Below are 17,824 nucleotides of genomic sequence, written 5' to 3'. Positions count from 1 at the left end.
CACATACTCTAGCTCCATTCGTTAAGGTTGTAAAAGGACCGAACTGGACCAATAGTCTTATTGGTCGGTCTCGAAGTGTAATTTTTAGGACCAGACCGAGATCGAGACCGACTGAATGTATAAATGTATATATATTCTTAAATATTTTTTATATATAATATATTATTTTATATAATAGTTATATAAATTAATTATGTAATTTTCATCCAATAAATCACCATTGACTATATATACAATGAAATTATTTAATATCCATTAACCATATATAAAATGTTAAAGAGATCACTTAATTTCATTAACCATATATATAGAATGAAAAAAATGTTCATAGACCGACCGGACCGATTGCTAGCTAACAGTCTGGTCTAGCAAAAATGATGGACCAAACTTTTCAGTCCGTGACTCCTCTCGAACTGACTGATTACACCCTACCTTTCACCACACTACGCATACGGATCATTTATGTAACTTCATAACAAGCGATGCCCAATTTTACATCTGGTGCATTCGTGGCCAAGCATCCTCTAGCCTCTACCAGCAGAGAGGCAATGACGTCGACCTGAAAGCATTACCGTCTAGCCCTAACTTATTGTCACCAAGCAATAAATCAGGGGATGTCACTCAATTTTACGCACTCCATAGTGATCAGAAGAGCTCCGCCGAGATAATGTCTTATCTGGGCTTAGGATTGTGATACTCACACACCCCATATAAAATCCAAACAGTCATTTTATTAACATGAAGGCCATGGTCTTCCCTATGGACCATCTATAAACTCTAGTTGCCTTTTTTATACCACGGGTAACGACCATGCATGACTTCCTAACAAGCGATGCCAAATACGTGGTAGGCTCATTCGTAACCAAGCATCCTCTAGCCTCCACCAACTAAGAAGCAACATCGTAGACCCGAGAGCATTACCACTGTTAATGTATATATTTGTATCTTAGAATATACCTAGAATATTAGATCAAATCCTTAATTTCCTAGAATTATACTAGATCATATCCTTAATTTCTTGTAATTATGTTAGGTTAGAATCTTTCCTTTTAGTTGTATTTCCTTGTTTGCTTTGGTCATATTTGTGATGACCCGGCCCCCTCGTACGACAACGCAGGAATTGTGACGTCGGGATGATGACAACACTGGTCACGCATCCCAACGATAAGTACCAAGTGTGTGTACATGCGAAAAGTGTACAACAAAAATGCAGGGAATAATTTAAGTACATCAACTAAGTACCAGAATTATTTAATACAACTGTTTAAAATAAATTGTCTTTAAAAAGTTATATAGTTTTCTGTAAAATAAAGTAGAATTTATGCATATACAGAATAAACATCTGAGGTTATTTTCATATTTCTTTTCGAAAACAAACATGCTTATTTTCAAAGTCAACCTCATTTCATTTTTTTTATGCAAAACTAGTATATGAACCCCGCTTACCTAGACTTTTTAACTATTCTGAATCTTTCCACAATCGTATTGATTGAATGTCAATTGTCACCGAGGGAGGCTGAGAGGCGCGACAAGACAGTGACTTGGGTAGGGATCAACAGTGGTGAGCACGGTGGCATGGCACATGCAATGGGGCTATAGTCTGACCATAGAATCTTGCTTCGCGATCTGCGATGGCTCTAGTAGAAGGTTCACTGCTGGGCTACGGTGCACAGACCACAAGTGACTGGGCAGCTTGCATGGAGGCAAAGTTAAAAGGAAAGCATGCTCTATTTTTGGCAAGTGGAAACAGAGACCTCTTAGCGTGCGATGGTGGCTTGAGTATCACGGTGAAGGGTGGCGGCAAAGTGGAGCTCTCATCGTGAAGTGGTGGCTGGAATCGTGGGAACGTGGGAGGCTTGCATGGTGGTGGTGTGTACAAGGCAGTGGATCGCTGGTCCATCTGTGGAAGCCACAGGTTGGCATGATGGTGGCAGTGCAGGATGGTTGGCGATGTCGTGGCAATGAGTGATGGCCCTGGGCTACGGTGTATGCATGGAGGTTTGCAGTGAACAAGAGAGACTCTGAGAGAAAGAACTGAGAGTATGAGAGACATGGATAGAGAGAGTTTGTCAAATTGGATATAGAAATGCACAGCAAGTATAAGACAATAAAAAGTAGAGAGAGAGAGACCTGAGTGATGGACAAAAATGAAATAAAGGAGGACTAAAAAACGAAAAGGAAGTTCAAACTTCCTAGACGTGGAGATAATGGAGATTTGGGTGGAGGAATTTTCGGGAGTGCAAAAAAAAACTAAAAGTGAAAAGCTGGCGGAAAGATAAAATGCATGCGGAAAGATGAAGCTCACCTCCACTACAAGAAAATGGCTCAATTGTGGCGATTTTTCATCTGTTGCAAACAAAATCGCCGCAATTGGTATTTTTAGCGGCGATTTTATTTTTCGTCACATAGAGTAAACAACGCCTTTCGATTTACTAGGAGTGAATCACTGTACATCTCAATTGCAGCGATTTTGGTAGATATTGCGGCGCTGTATTTCGCTGAAAAGGTAAAAAATTCTTGCGACGGTCAAACAATCGCTGCAATTCTCTCTAGGGCGCTTAACTCACGGATTGTTTAATTTTCCCCCCAAAACGAAAACACATTCCCTCTCTTTTGTTTTTTGACTCTGTTCTTCCCCATCCCCGAGTTCCTACGATCGCGCGCTGTGATACCCACCCACTCATCAATGGCCATTGTTTGCAGCCTAAAATGGGAGATCACTTCGCCCATTTCCTTCTCACAAAAGCCACTCAAGCCATCTGCTCCCATTTTTCTGCCCTAGAGTGTCTGTTTCCTTCTCACAAAAGCCGTATAGGTCGTTCCTCGTCGACCAAACACCACTCAAGGCAGACAAAGAGTAGTCATTAAAGCAGCTCAGAGATAGAGGCGCCTTAATGCTGTCGAGGCCCAACTCAAGGTCCCTCCTCCTCACCTACCCATCTAATCTGACCAAATCGTGACCCCCTTTGTGAAAGAATGGCTTCGCTGACAGTGTTATCATCGTCGTCACCTTGGCTTTCGTGCGGAGGAGGTAGACAGGCTTGCATTCCTGAGTTCTTCCCTCACATTCCTTGCGGGTTCAACAAGGAGAAGCTCGGTGTCGTTGAATGCTGGGAGCAACCCCATCCCTCGTTCCGAGCTGCTTCATTGCTCCTTAATTCCCTCCTCTTCCTCTTCCTCTTCTTTTTCGTTCTCTTTCTCTTTCCCTTCTTCCTTTTCAGGTAATTTCACCACCTCTTTTGAGTAAGTAAGTATCAAAGTTTGTGCTTTATTTCATGGTATTTGGTCATTCTACCATATGGGCGAGGAAATCTAAAATGATAAAAGATTCATAAGATTTTAATTGCAATAATAATTTAGTTGTCTGATTCCCTTGTCCTCGCTGATTTTAGCCATAATTGACAGCGAGGAATGTTGAAATGGGAATTTGAATGAATTATGCACAAAATTAATCTTTTTTTCCTTCAATTTTTAGGTTTATCTTTGGGTTTGAATTTGAGTTATGGTATTGGGGTCGGAAGAGAAAAAGCCCGCAGCTTAGTTGTGAGTGCTGGGAAGTTCGCTCTTTGTCAGACAAAGAGAAACAGGTTGTGAAAGTCTCTGGCTCGAACTCATGGCTTCCGTAGATGGATGAGAACCAGCAGTGGCAGAGCAATATTGAAGCACCGACGTGCGAAGGGACGGAAGGTCCTCTGCACAAAGTCCAACCCCAACAGCGGGAAGCGTGCTTAATTGTCACTCTGCACGATTCAGTCTCAGCGGGTAAGTGCAATGATATGCAATGTTGTCCAGTAGTTCACAGAGGTGGACTTAGTTGGTTTTCCATCTTATGTGCAATGATAATGATTGTAATCCATCAGTAGCAGGTATTTTGTCTATTGCAATTCACTTTTTCTGTCATTGTCTTCTCTTATTCTTGATATATGATTGATATTTGAGAATTCTTGTGCCCCATTGCTTAACTTGTTAGGCCCGAGCTCTCCAACTATTCGTGGTAATGATATTGTTAATTGTTAAAGTACTGGTGGTTTTATTTCTGCTATATCCGTTCTTCCCTAAAAGATATGTGATGGTATATGGTTGTTTATTTTTTGCAGTATTCCGATTGGTGGATTGAACTATTAGAATGCCTCCTATATGAAAGCTGGCATTTTGCTTTCCCTTTGATTTGCAATTGATTTGTTCATGAATTCTAGTAGTTAAGAAAAACTCGTGCTAGAACAAACTGTACACAAGGCAGTAGTGCCACCAAGTCCTTTGGTGATATTACCTTGTTCTATCAATTTCCATGTAGTTATTTTCTAAAAATGTTTAATAGTGAGGGCTTAGGGTGTAGCTTTGCTCCATTCTGATAGAATGCAATTTTTGCTTTAACACTCGAGACAAATAAAACACCATACAGAAAATAATGCAAAGAAAAAAAGAAGAAGAAGAAGAAAGAAAGAGAGAGGCTTCCAGAATGTGCCGGGATTTTTGTACAATTAGTTTCGTTGTTATCTAGGTACATACTTTCATAGATATGTTTGATTACGTTTACTGGATACATAAATAGACTAGCACATTGAATTTCAGGTCATTTCTCAAGAACTGTACTGTTCTTCTTTGCCACAAATTTTCTGTAGAATCTAATTAGTCTAGGCTTGTGACTATGCTGGAAAAGTTAGTTAGCAGCTTCACCATTAGAAAAAGAAGAAAACAAAGCAAATGTTATTGATGCCCCTAAAATGTTTTGTTCATTAGGTTGTTTGGAACCTCACTCGTCTCATTCCCATCTCAAGTTGGGCAATCTTGTCAATAGTCTCAAGTGTAGGCGCACGGCTACTGTACAGTGCCAAATTCTGTGGGTTTTGTCAGATTTCATTACGTTACTTCATACTAGTTATCGTTGGAAATGTTGACTTTGTTACTGCATTCAGATTTTGAGATACAAACAGCAATACGGGCATTTTCACAGCCAGGACATTTAAAACACATGGGAAAACTGAGAACAATGCATATAAATTTATAATAGGTGATTGAATATGTCAACCTTTGGGCTGCCTAAGCAACTGGAATATCCAAATTCAATGGTATGTGTGCAAATAAGAAGACATATTTTCATGTTAGTGTGAAAGGAAAGCCATTTATTACAAGAAACACATTACATTATTAGTGAAATAATAAGACAAAGAAATGGCATCGTTCTTGTTGCATAGGAATAACATTTCGATCATTGGCCAGCTGCTACTACCATGTTTATTCATAAAAAAAAGGCTTAATACTTCCAGCGAATATCAATTTGTACATCTACTATGTAATGAGTTTGATTAAAGCTACTTATAAAAAAAAACTTGAGTTAGACGAGAGGACTTTGGGGCTTCACTTTCTTAGTCATTCTTCTCCCTAGATGCCACTGTAATAGATAACTTAGACGAGAGGATGCGGTTAGGGGTAGCAATTTGTGTTTGTAATAGATAACAATTAAATTTTGTTCCTTTCATACAACTTGCTCTGGGTGGAGAGAGATATCTCAGCCACCAAAGTAGTCTCCTAAACACCCTATTCAGCCCCAGCCTTTTAATATATGTGATCAATATATATATATATATATGATCAGATGCACTTGTTTCCAGGAAATTGAGCCCCAGTTATTCAAATTGCTATAGTCGATTTCATCAAATGCATATCAGCAGCATATGCTCTATGCTCACCTTGATAATCAATCTAAGGTAACACCTTAACTAGATAATTACTTGTTAATTAAAGTTTTAACATTGCTCTCTTAGTTGGACAAAATTTCTTCATTTGGAACACATGCATGAGAAACAACAGATCAGCAGTTGACAGGAAAAGAAAAAATTAAATAATTTTCAAATTAATTTGGTGGACTATTGTTTCACTAATCTATATATATTGTCTTCCTCACATAAAATGCATCATAGAATTGTGTGCACATTTATCTTAATCATGTATATATGTATTGTGTGTATCTCTCATAGGAACACACTAGCATCCGTAGTGCAGCACCAGACCAAATGATTAGAGTTGCAAAACAAAACTGTATTATCCTATAAGTAAGTGATGCAATGAAGGCACCATTAGATATCAGCATCCAGAGTGAAGCCTGAGATGAGTACCAATGTGCACCTTGTACAAACATAGTGGGTAATTTAGTAACCTGTCGTTGCAGCTGTGCTACTTGATACCTTCATCAGTTTAAAATTCCTATCTATATGGCCTTTTCAGTTTGTTTATGGTTCCCATTTTTGAACTGTTTTTTTCTTATTTGCTGGACAGGATTACTAATTGTGGGGGGTTCAAGTACTATAATGACAAGAAGTATGCTGAAGTTTATGCACATAAAAGCAGGTAATTTCTTAATTGAAGTTTGTGTATAAAACTAAAGTGTCAAAACAGATATATAAGGATGGTGAAGGTGAAATCTTTTGTTATGGAAACAAGAATCAATCGTTTTGATATTCACATATATAATGTTCTTAAGGCTTTTATATGTGTTAGGAGTTTATTTTTAAACTTAATATTATCAAAAGGTTCCATTTTCCTTTTGATAATATTATTTTTTTCCTTCTATAATGGAGAAAGTAATTATCTAACTCGCATGAGTTCACTGAGTTCTCATGAGAATCACATCGGGACAATTATGGGATCCATGATCAGTTCTTCAAACACATAAGCTCTCGTATTAATTATATACGAGAGAGAGAGAGCAAATAATACCCAAAAAAGTAGTATTCAACAATTAAATGCACCAAATAAATAAATGCAAGTTCAAAGCATAGTGACTTGGTCTTACAATAGATATCTTAACCTTATCATTAATAATTACTAGGAAAAACAGAGGAGAACATGAACTGAATCTTTAATGTCATGCATACATGATATGTGGGTTTTCTGCTTTACCTGTTTTTATTTACATCTAAAATTAGAAGTAATCAAAATGATGAGGGATCTGATATGGTTCATCCCTCTCTTTCTTGCTTAACTTTGGTAACAAAGCTGATCTACTCCTGATGATCATCTTGTCATGTAAATCTCTAGGGACCTCAGGTGGTCTAACTGACCTAATCAAAGCCCAATTCACACCCTTGAAGAACTCATGCCTCTTGATCTCAATAGAACCCTTTAAGCTTCCAATTCTCTTGTTGGGATTCTTCACCAAGACCTTACATATGAGGTCTTGAACTTTCACCATCTCTTCAAATTCTTTGCTGCTACTAATACCAATTTTTGGAAAGGTCAGTGGCAGTTTAAGGATGTTGATGAGAGTTTTCTAATTGTTTTCACCTTTGAAAGGTGTTCTAAAACACAACATTTCGTACAAGAACACCCCCCAAAGTCCACCAATCAACTCCACCAATCAACTCCACCAATCAACTGCACTCCCATGGCCTTGAAAAGACAGTACGTACAGGGAGATATTACTGATTTTAGCGCTGGGAAGCTCTCTTATTTTGAAAACAGATCATGCATTTAGTGATAGCACCCCAGAAAATTAGGAAGTTTTGTTAAATAAGCCCAAATAGAATGTTTTGTTATTTATAACTAGTCCTTTATATATAACTGTTATAATGGTGTGTATTGATGCATTTTATTTCCACTTGTCAGATTGGTGTTTGTTGAGATGGAAATATCAAAGCTTGTGGCTGCCAAGTATAACTCGTTTGAAGCAATCTTGTAAGCTATGATTCTGCCCACACCTCATGCCCAGGTCCCATTTGAACAGTTGACATATTTGAACAATGTATTCTCAATATTTAGTAGTTAATGCATGGGTTTTGGGTTCCGAATGGTCCACCCCAGTGTATAGCCCATAACTACATTAATGTGAATTCCCCACCTGAATGGATGAATTGAATGTCATTAATTTATTATCTTTGATGGAAATAGTGCTCAAAGATTTGGAAATTAGGTTCCTACATGTTCCCAAGGCTTATATAATGAAAGTTTAATATTTTCCTTTATGTTTCCTGTTTCTTACTATTTAATATCATAAGGCATGGGTTTAATATGACAATATTATTTTAGAAGTCAACATTAAGTGCAGTTTATGTGGTTAACTATAATTAGCTTATTATTTCAGGTCAGTCAAACAATATTAATAAAAATTCATATTTTAAGTAATATTGTTTGATTGACTTGAAATAATAAGGCAAATAGTGTTAATTACATAAACTGTAAGTGTGAGTTTGCATATCCAACAAACGTCTGGGTGAAGCGCGAAAAAAAAAAAAAAAAAGGAGCATTTGCGGCGAACATTAAGCGCCGCTAAAGTGAACATGCATGCATTTGCGGCAAAACATTTCGTCGCAAAAACTTAAGATTGCGGCGACAGAGTGATGTCGCAAATGGTGTCAGTTATGGCGATTTTTGAAAATCGCCGAGATTGAGCGAAAATGGCTTTAGGATTGTGGCGATGCTGCGGCGATTGATAAATCGCCACATTTGAACAATAGTAGCGATTATGTGCATCATTTGCGGCGAATTTTAGCGCTGGGAAAGCCCAATTTTCTTGTAGTGCTCAAACGACATCATGGCTGCATGAAAAACAGGGAAGAAAAATTGGGGAAGTTTATTGGGGCTGGGGGAGGCAGGAGAGAAAAGAAAGAGAAGGGAAAAAAATCCAAAGGGCCAGTGTGTTACAATATATGTATATATATATAAACACGCACGAGTAATGTTAAATACAATTATGTATTGATTAAGCGCGACACACTATTTTTGAAAAATAGTGAGATCCTATTAAAACATTAATTTTTTCATATAGGTCTCATATTTAATTATTTACTTTTTACAAAAAGAATATGCGGCACTTTGCACTTTATGACTATAAATATTATTTCACTATGTAATACCTTTAATTTTTTTTTTGAAAAAAAGGAAAGTAATATGTGGATCAAAACAAAACAAGAAAAATGCATTTAGTTGTTTACAGGCTTAGGTATCGTTTGGATAGTGAAATGAGATGAGATGGTTTTAGATAAAAGTTAAAAGTTGAATAAAATATTGTTAGAATATTATTTTTTAATATTATTATTATTTTAAATTTTAAAAAAATTAAATTATTTATTATATTTGTAAAAAATTAAAAAAAATATAATTATGAAATGAAATCGTTTCTCCCCTCCAAACGGACCTTAATGTGCCACTCTTTAGTTTGTCTTGGTTACAACTTCGGGCAGAATTGAGTTGGATATTTATGGGCTCAATCGAATATTGGGTCTAGGTTGAAAATCCAACCGGAAATATTTTATAGGCCTCTAGCGCTAGCCGCAACCAAGCCCAAGCCCCTAGCTAGCTTCCACACCATCATATAATTTTCAAAAGAAAATATTGATTTTTTATATGAGAATATTCATAGTTGATCATGCAAGACGCCAAGATCAATATATTGTTGAAGTTTTCCCACCATCGTCAAGAGTATAATTTTATTACAGTTTGTGATAAGATAGACCGATATATATCATCCACATGTCAAGATTATCTATATTATTTTTTTATCAAGTTATGTTTTTTACTTTTATAAAATAATTAATTTATAAGTACTAATCTTTTACAACTATTTTGCAACTCAATATAAAATAATACAAGACAATTTTATTAAATTAAAATGCATTTAATAAAGTGACATGAGTGCATTATTTGATTTGTGACGGATTATTTACAACTAGAATAACTAGTTGCGATAAAACAGACTAATTTTTACAAGAAATAGTTATTTTCATAGGAATAATTGACTATAAATAAATAATTTTCTTGTAGCGATATATGGATTATAAGATAGACGTATGTAGATATCATTGTGGCCCACTAATTTTATAGGCAAAATGAAACTTTAATAGGTACATTAGTATAACTCTCAAGTCTCAGTACAAATTATTAATCTCATCCATTTATACAACCACAGTATCCATCAGGCCAGCCTTATTATAAAATACAGCATGTGTATATGATTATTTATTAGCCTTACATATTCATGTGGATAACATAAGCTTCCACAACTAATATATAGTCTTTATTGCTAATCTAATCTTTATGCTCATCCCCATGTAGTTGAAGCTGCATCAACAGTATGATTTAGGCATTAGAATTTAGAAATTAGAAGTTATAAATCCAAAAAAGAAATACAGTACGTAGTAATCAAAGATGCCTGAGCACTTGACAAGAACAAATCCAAGAACTTATTTTAATATAAGAAATGATTTGTACAAGTCTTAAATAGACAAATTCTACACGAGTTTTTATAAAAAAGTAAATCTCATTTTGAAAAAGTGTAAAAAGAAAAATCTTTTTTTTTTGGTGAGACACACTTAATTTTTACAAATAACTTATGCGAAACTTGTCTATTTAGAATTTATATTTAGCATTACTCTTTTAATATTTAATTCTTAATTTTTAAGTTGTTTTCAAGAATTATTTGTTGGAAATTAACCGAGCAGGCCCCCATTCTGACAAGATTGCCCAACTCAATTAGTATGATCACAAATTAAAAGTTATACAAGCATGGGTTAATTTGAATTATATGTAGAAACATTGGATTAATGAATTCAAACTAACCTGTTGTAGACAGAGTGGAGTCCTTGTCGGCGCCAACATGCCATGCAAAGTAACCGAGCAATCCCTTTCCCTTAGCATATGTAACCTTGGTAGAAACACTCTGGGTATCATCATAACCGATCCATATTGTCTCCTTATAGCAGTAATCTGTAACAAAGGTGGAGTTGTACACTGTTGTATATCCACTCTGAGTTATCAGATCCCGGATTTGGCTGTAAGTCTGGGACCCGTCTGAGGATAGAGCCGATCCATTTGCCGGTGCAAATATTCCATTGTTACTAGCATTTAACAGACGCCATGCGTAGCCATAAAATGGCAAACCGAGAGCTAGTTTGTTGGCCGGTACACCTGCCTGAATCCAAGCTTCAATGCCGCTGTCCCCGCTAACTTGGCTTGTTGGATTGTACAATGCAGCCGGCGGTCCGGTTGTAGAGGGTGACCAACCGGGGCCATAGAAGTCATAGGCCATTACATTAACCCAGTCCAAGCTGTTTGATATTGCCTGAATGGGATAAATTAAGGAGTAATAGTCAGAGGAGTAGAAGAATGCTGCGGCTAGAAGCAACGTTTCCTTGCCGGTGGTGTTGGATTCGTTGGCCACGGCTGCTCGCCATTCATTGAGGAGGAAACCAAGGTTGGTCATGTCTGTGGTCGTGGACGGGTACTCCCAATCGAGGTCAAGGCCACTGAAGTTGTTATTCCTGGCTAGCTGTATGGAGGAATCTATGAACGATTTACGAGTACTGGCTTGACTAGCCATTGAAGCAAAGGTTGAAACATTGGCCCCTCCTCCGCCGATGGACAAAAGGGTTTTAACAGCAGGGTTCTTTTGCTGCACTGTTTCGGTGAAAGTTGAGAATTGGGCCGCGTTTGAGGAAGAAATGGTGACTTGGTATGTGCTGGCATTGAGATCGGCAAAGGCACAAAAGAGATGGGTGAAAAGGGTGGAATCTATGCTGGACACCGGGAATCCACTGCCGGGAAACCAGTATGCACCTTTCACGACTGTCTGTCCGGCAGAGGACGAGAGTTGGAGAAGCAAAAGGAAGGCGGAAAATACATATGCAAGGGTTTTTGAAGCCATTGATGAAGGAAATTGAAAATCAGACAGTATTAATCTGAGATATTGCTAGCAGCTTTGAGAAGATCACCAAAGACCATAGTACATATATATAGTTAGGGCTGGTTTGGTTACATAAAATCAAACTATCTCAACTCATACAATCATTATAATTTTTTTAAATTTTTACAAAATATTAACTTTTTCAAATCTCAAAACAAAAATAAAATTAAAAAGTTATATTATAACAATATTTTATTCAATTTTTAACAAAATATCTCATCTCATTTCATCTGAACTGTGTAACCAAACGAGGTCTAATTTCTTATTTTCTTTTTTCTTATTATTTTTCTCCTCTCTTGTGCATGCAGGTGTCAACTATCTTATTAATTGGTTCTTGGAAGATATCCTCTCTAGCTATCAGGAAAGCTGAAAGTTACGTGTTTATAATATATATAGCAGAGTCGGTTTGTATTTGAAGCCGATGCAATGAATACTGATCTTGATCAGGGAGTTTATTGGCATGGAGAGAGTCCCAAAAATGAAAGGAATTGGAAAGCTATAATATAGATTGCAGGTGCCGTTGCCGTCATGTATTACTTGTAGTTGGGAACGGCATAATTTACGGATTTCTATGGTCCAAAATGTCAGCTGTCTTAAGATTATCCGAAATATGCATCAAGAGTACTATCAACTATGAGCTCAGCTCAGTCTCGGTCAACAATCAAACGTTTTGCTAATTGTTTCTTCCTCCGGTTTTCGGTCATTTTTTTTTTTATCTCAACCTTGATCTCGAAGTTTTCTAGTCAAAATATAGACTTGGTACGTAATAGGACATTACGTACTTTGAACCAACTCCCATATATAAATATATATATATATATATATATATATATATATATATGCTAGGTACGTAGTAGGACATTACGTGCAAGACACATCATATGCTCTGTTGAAAGTGTTGTATTTTTTATATGAAAAAATATATATTTCTAGATGTTATCATATATGAACCCTAGTACTCGACTTAGAAAAATCAAGATGAACTTTCTACTTTTATAGATTAAAATTATTGAGAGGTTTATTTCATGAAAAATGTTACTTTGCCCACTCAATTTGTCCTCTCATTTTGACACTTCATGTATTTTATTTTTTTTTTAATTTTTTTCTTTATTTAATAGTTAAGGAAATAACTATTAGTATATTGATATTTTTTTATATTTTTTAAAAATGTTTTAAGATATTAAAAAAATATGAAAAAAAAAACTAAATTAGCCTAGAAGTCAAATGGAACGGTGCTACTCAGACACCCTTCTCATTTCATATATACTTTCCATCTTTTGCCCTTTTCGGCATTTTAGCTAGAAGTGATAACCCTAGCGGAAACTACACGTGCAAGGCATGCGCTTAGTTCCATAAATCCACAACATATCAAAATTGTATTTCTATTTCAGTATTAATACTGAAATGATATATGAAAAATATTTAATATACTATGATTGGCCCCTTTAATTTAATCATCTTATCCACTGAAAAATTAAAAAAATTGCGTTTCGACATTCTTATTAATTTTGACTTTGATTTAAGGCCAATGTAGATTTTATATAATATAATAATTAATAATTATTGATGGATCATTTAGGCTTAATTTGGGTACGGTATTTTCATAATACTTCATTACTATTAATTATTTTATTATTATTTTTCATATAATTTTTACTACTATTCAATGATATCTTATTATTAATTTTTCACTACTATTCACAGAATGCCTAGAAATACCTCACTACCTAGCTGGATTTGTAGTGAGAATACTTGAGAAGTATTGAAAATGTTTGTGAATAGTAGTGAAAAAATAATAAAAAAGTAATAATAGAATATTGAATAGTAGTAAAAAGTAGATGAAAAGTAATGAATAAATGAAAAGTAGACGAAAAGTATGCGAAAAGTAATAATAAAGTAAAGAATAGTAGTGAGAGTACTTGAGATACTCTCAAACACTCTCACTACTATTTTTTATTTTATTATTATTTTTCACATATTTTTTATTATTATTCATTACTTTTCACTACTATTTAATATTATATTATTATTTTTTCATTACTTTTTCACTATTATTCACAAACATTCTCAACACTTCTCAAATATTCTTACTACCCAAACAATTGTGACCCCCACTTGGAAATGCCTCACCTGCATTATCTAAACTATTTATCAAGAGTACCTCAACAACTCTCAAATACTCTCACTATATTCTTTATTTTATTATTATCTTTTCACATATTTTTTCTATTATTCATTACTTTTTACTACTATTCAATATTCTATTATTATTTTTTTATTACTTTTTCACTACAATTCACAAACATTCTCAATACTTCTCAAGTATTCTCACTACCTAAATACTTAAAATTTTATTATTTACAAAAGAAACCCTACCACTAGAAAATAATATTTAAAAGATAGCAAACAACACAAACAAAAAATAATAACAAATTAGGGTAGTGATACACTAACAGCCCATCTATAATTTGTCTACTACTTCCTTATAAAATAAAATTTTTTCAAATATTAGACTTGGAGCAACTCTTCTATTTTATTGAATGAGTTCTTTCATTGTGGAGCCCCCGACCCCCATGTACGAAAACACGGGAATCGAGACGTCTGGATGATGACAACACGGTCGCGCATCCCAACAAAAGTACTAAGTGTGTGTACATGCAACAGTGTACAAAAACAACGCAGCAGATTAGTCAACTAAGTACTAAAATTTAAATACAATGTAAACATCAGTAGATGTTTAAAAAGTAGTTTTACAGTCATCCAAAAATAAAATACAATACAGTAAAATAAAATAACTAAGCAAGTGATCCCAGATCACTCCTCGGGCGGAGCCCTCTCCTCAGGCTCACCCTCATCCTCTTCTGCATCAAAATCTGTGTTACAAAACACGGTACCACAGGTAAGTATAAACCAAACAACCCTCAGGAAATAAATGCATTTAATGCAACCAACATACATACATATGATGAAATATGCATTTTATCTAAAAATATCATTTTTCCCGAAAATGAACATTTCCAACACACGCCAAAATCCCAATTGGCCCATGTGGCGCCCCCGACCCTCATGTAAGGAAACACAGAAATCGAGACGCCGAGATGATGACAACATGGTCACGCATCCCAACGAAAGTGCCAAGTGTGTGTACATGCGACAGTGTACAATAACAACGCAGCGGATAATTAAGTCTACTAAGTACCAGAATTTAAATACAAGTAAACATCAGTAAAAGGATTTAAAAAGTTATACAATCATCTCAAAATAAAGTTTAACACATGTCCCAAAATACAAATGAGTAAAATAAGATAACTAAGCCAGTGATCCCAGATCACTCCTCGGGCGGAGCCGTCTCCTCAGGCTCGCCCTCCTCCTCCTCATCTGCATCAAAATCTGCGTTACCACAAAATGGTACCGCAGGTAAGTATAACCCAAAAAATCCTCAGGAACAAAAATGCATTTAATGCCACCAACATGCATGTATATGATAAAATATGCATTTATCTCAAAACGTCATTTTTCCCGAAAATGATAAATTTCCAACACATGCCAAAAATCTCATTTGGCCCAAAATATTCGTAAAACATTTTCCCAGAAAATGATTTACACAAAATCCAACACACTATTTTCCCAAAAAATAGCCAATTAATCCGTTATTACCCTATGCACCATGGCCTCCCCTAGGGACCATCCGCACGTCCTGGCTTCGTAGCGATGCCCAGTTCCGCGCCCAGCGCGTTCGTAGCCAAGCACCCACTACGCAACGAGCGATGCCTAGTTCCGCGCCCAGCGCGTACGTAGCCAAGCATCCTCTAGTCCCCGCCAGCAGAAGGACCACAGAGTCGGCACGAATCTCTCGTTCGATCCCATTGTCACTCAGCGACAATCCAGGGGACGTTACTCAGTATATTCCGCTCCCGAGTAACCAGAGGAGCTCCACCGAGATAATACCCCATCTCGGCTTGGGGTCGTGATACGCACGCACCCAAATTCCATTTTCATATGAAAACCCAGTTTTCATAAACACATGAACATGAATGCAATACACGAAAACTCAGTTTTCCTTTACAAACATGATCATGCATGAAATCATGAAATGCACATGTACCGACACTAATCAACAACCATCAATAACCAACCCAATCAAATCCAACCAAACAACTCCAATCACCAATCCATCCGACCCCTGTACTCCTCGGACTCAGTCCAGCAAATCCAATCAATAGTTCAAATACAGTGAAATGTGTTAGTGCAAAAATACATTAAATTCACAAGAATTCTTTGGAAAATACTTACAGTGCAATATAGCAATTTTCGAAGGATCACAAAGCTGCCAGAAGTGGAAAAACAGCTGCAGGACAGTGTAAAATACACTGTGGCCGTGGGTCACAGATACCCACTTTTCAACGAAGATAAACGAAGACCCAAAAATGGTAGGGTAGGGCCTAGGGAGGTCGGTGAAGCTAGTGGTGGTGAAGGTTGGCCGTGGGTGGCGGCGCAATTGGCGGTAGAAGACCAAAAACACCCAAATCGGAAATGTAGATGGTGGAGCTTCACCGGTGGCGGATCGGAAGTGGGGTTGGGTCCAATGGGTTGCCAAGAGGTCGGAAATGAAGTGGTAGGAAGATGGTGGCCAATGGTGGCGCGACGGCGGCGCGCGAAGGAAGTGAAGGCCGTAGCAGGGTGTTGCGCGTGGATGCTAACGGCGGTGAGATAGGGGCTGAGATTTACGGGGAAGGGTCGCCGGCCGATGGGGAGGGGAACGGAAGGGGCGGTGTTGGTCACGGGCGGCGCACGGCGGAGGGCTGGGTGGAGGAGAAATCGGACGGAAGAGAGAGGGAGGGGTGCGTCGCGCGGGAGAAGGAAACCGAAGGAGAAATAAGGAAGAAAAGAAAAGAAAGGGAAAAGAAAAGGAGGAAAGAAAAATAGAGGGAAAAGAAATGAGGTTCAATCCTCATAACTTGGGTCACGAAAATGATCCAACGGAAACGATTTTAAAACAGCTAGTGAAATAAAATATTTCAAACACAGTGATTAACATGAAAATAAATAATTAAACCCAATAATAAGTTAATTTAATTCGAGAAGAAATTTAAACACATAACAATAATTAATTTAAAGAAAGCACTTCGAAAATAATTTTCGTAAACTAAAAATTATAAAAATAACCCAATTAAAAATCCAATAATTTTAAAATAAGAGAATAAAATTTTCAAATAAATAAAAATAATCCTTCAGTAAAAATACACTAAAATACGGGGTGTTACAGCCCAAAAATATCCATAACACATTTTCCCAGAAAATGGTATACACAAAATCAAACACACGTTATTTTCCCAGAAAATAGTCCAATTTTAACGTATGCACCATGATCTCCCCTATGGGTCATCCGCACACCCTGGCTTTGTAGCGATGCCTAGTTCAGCGCCGAGCGCATACGTGGCCAAGCATCCTCTACGTAATGAGCGACGCCCAGTTCCGCGCCCTGTGCGTACATGGCCAAGCGTCCTCTAGTCCCCGCAAGCAGAAGGACCACGGAGTCGGCACGAGACCATCTTGTCCGATCCCATTGTGGCTCAGCGACAATCCAGGGGACATCACCGAGTGACCAGAGGAGCTCTACCGAGATAATGCCCCATCTCGGCTTGGGGTTGTGATACACACGCACGCAATAAATCATTACACACGAAAACCTAGTTTTCAATACACACATGAACATGAATGCAATACATGAAAAAACCAGTTTTCCTTTACAAACATGACCATGCATGAAATCATGAAATGTACATGTACCAACACTAATCAATAACCATCAATAACCAACCCAAACAAAACCAATCAAACAACTTCATTCACCAATCCATCCGACCCTAGTACTTCTCGGACTCAGTCCGGCAAAATCAATCAACAGTCCAAATACAGTGTAATATATTACTACAAAAATACATTTAATTCACAAGAATTCTTTGGAAAATACTTACAGCGCTATATAACAATTTTCGGAGGATCACGGTGGTGTTAGAAGTGGAAATGCAGCTGCAGAACAGTGTCAAATGCATTGTGGCCGTGGATCTCAAATACCCACTTTTGAATGGGTGCAAACGAAGACCCGATATTGATAGGGTAGGGCTTAGGGATGTTGGTGAAGCT

At 36.9% G+C, this 17,824-nt stretch overlaps 1 protein-coding gene and 1 pseudogene across 1 annotated transcript; one reads left to right on the top strand and one right to left on the bottom strand.

Annotated features, from left to right (window-relative positions):
- The first annotated feature begins 2,947 nt into the window (after nt 1-2,947).
- On the top strand, nt 2,948-3,842 carry LOC109012915 (annotated as a pseudogene).
- A 5,936-nt stretch (nt 3,843-9,778) lies between these two features.
- Nucleotides 9,779-11,710, bottom strand: LOC109012912 (class V chitinase-like). The gene is made up of 2 exons (XM_018994816.2): nt 10,555-11,710; nt 9,779-10,056 (listed from the first exon to the last, which is right to left on the bottom strand). The coding sequence occupies exons 1-2, from the start codon at nt 11,636-11,638 to the stop codon at nt 10,037-10,039; spliced, it is 1,104 nt and encodes a 367-aa protein (XP_018850361.2). The 5' UTR covers nt 11,639-11,710; the 3' UTR covers nt 9,779-10,036.
- Between the last annotated feature and the right edge of the window lie 6,114 nt (nt 11,711-17,824).

Source organism: Juglans regia, chromosome 6 (genome assembly GCF_001411555.2).
Source record: "Juglans regia cultivar Chandler chromosome 6, Walnut 2.0, whole genome shotgun sequence".
Taxonomy (NCBI): domain Eukaryota; kingdom Viridiplantae; phylum Streptophyta; class Magnoliopsida; order Fagales; family Juglandaceae; genus Juglans; species Juglans regia.
This window is presented reverse-complemented; position numbering and strand designations above follow the sequence as displayed.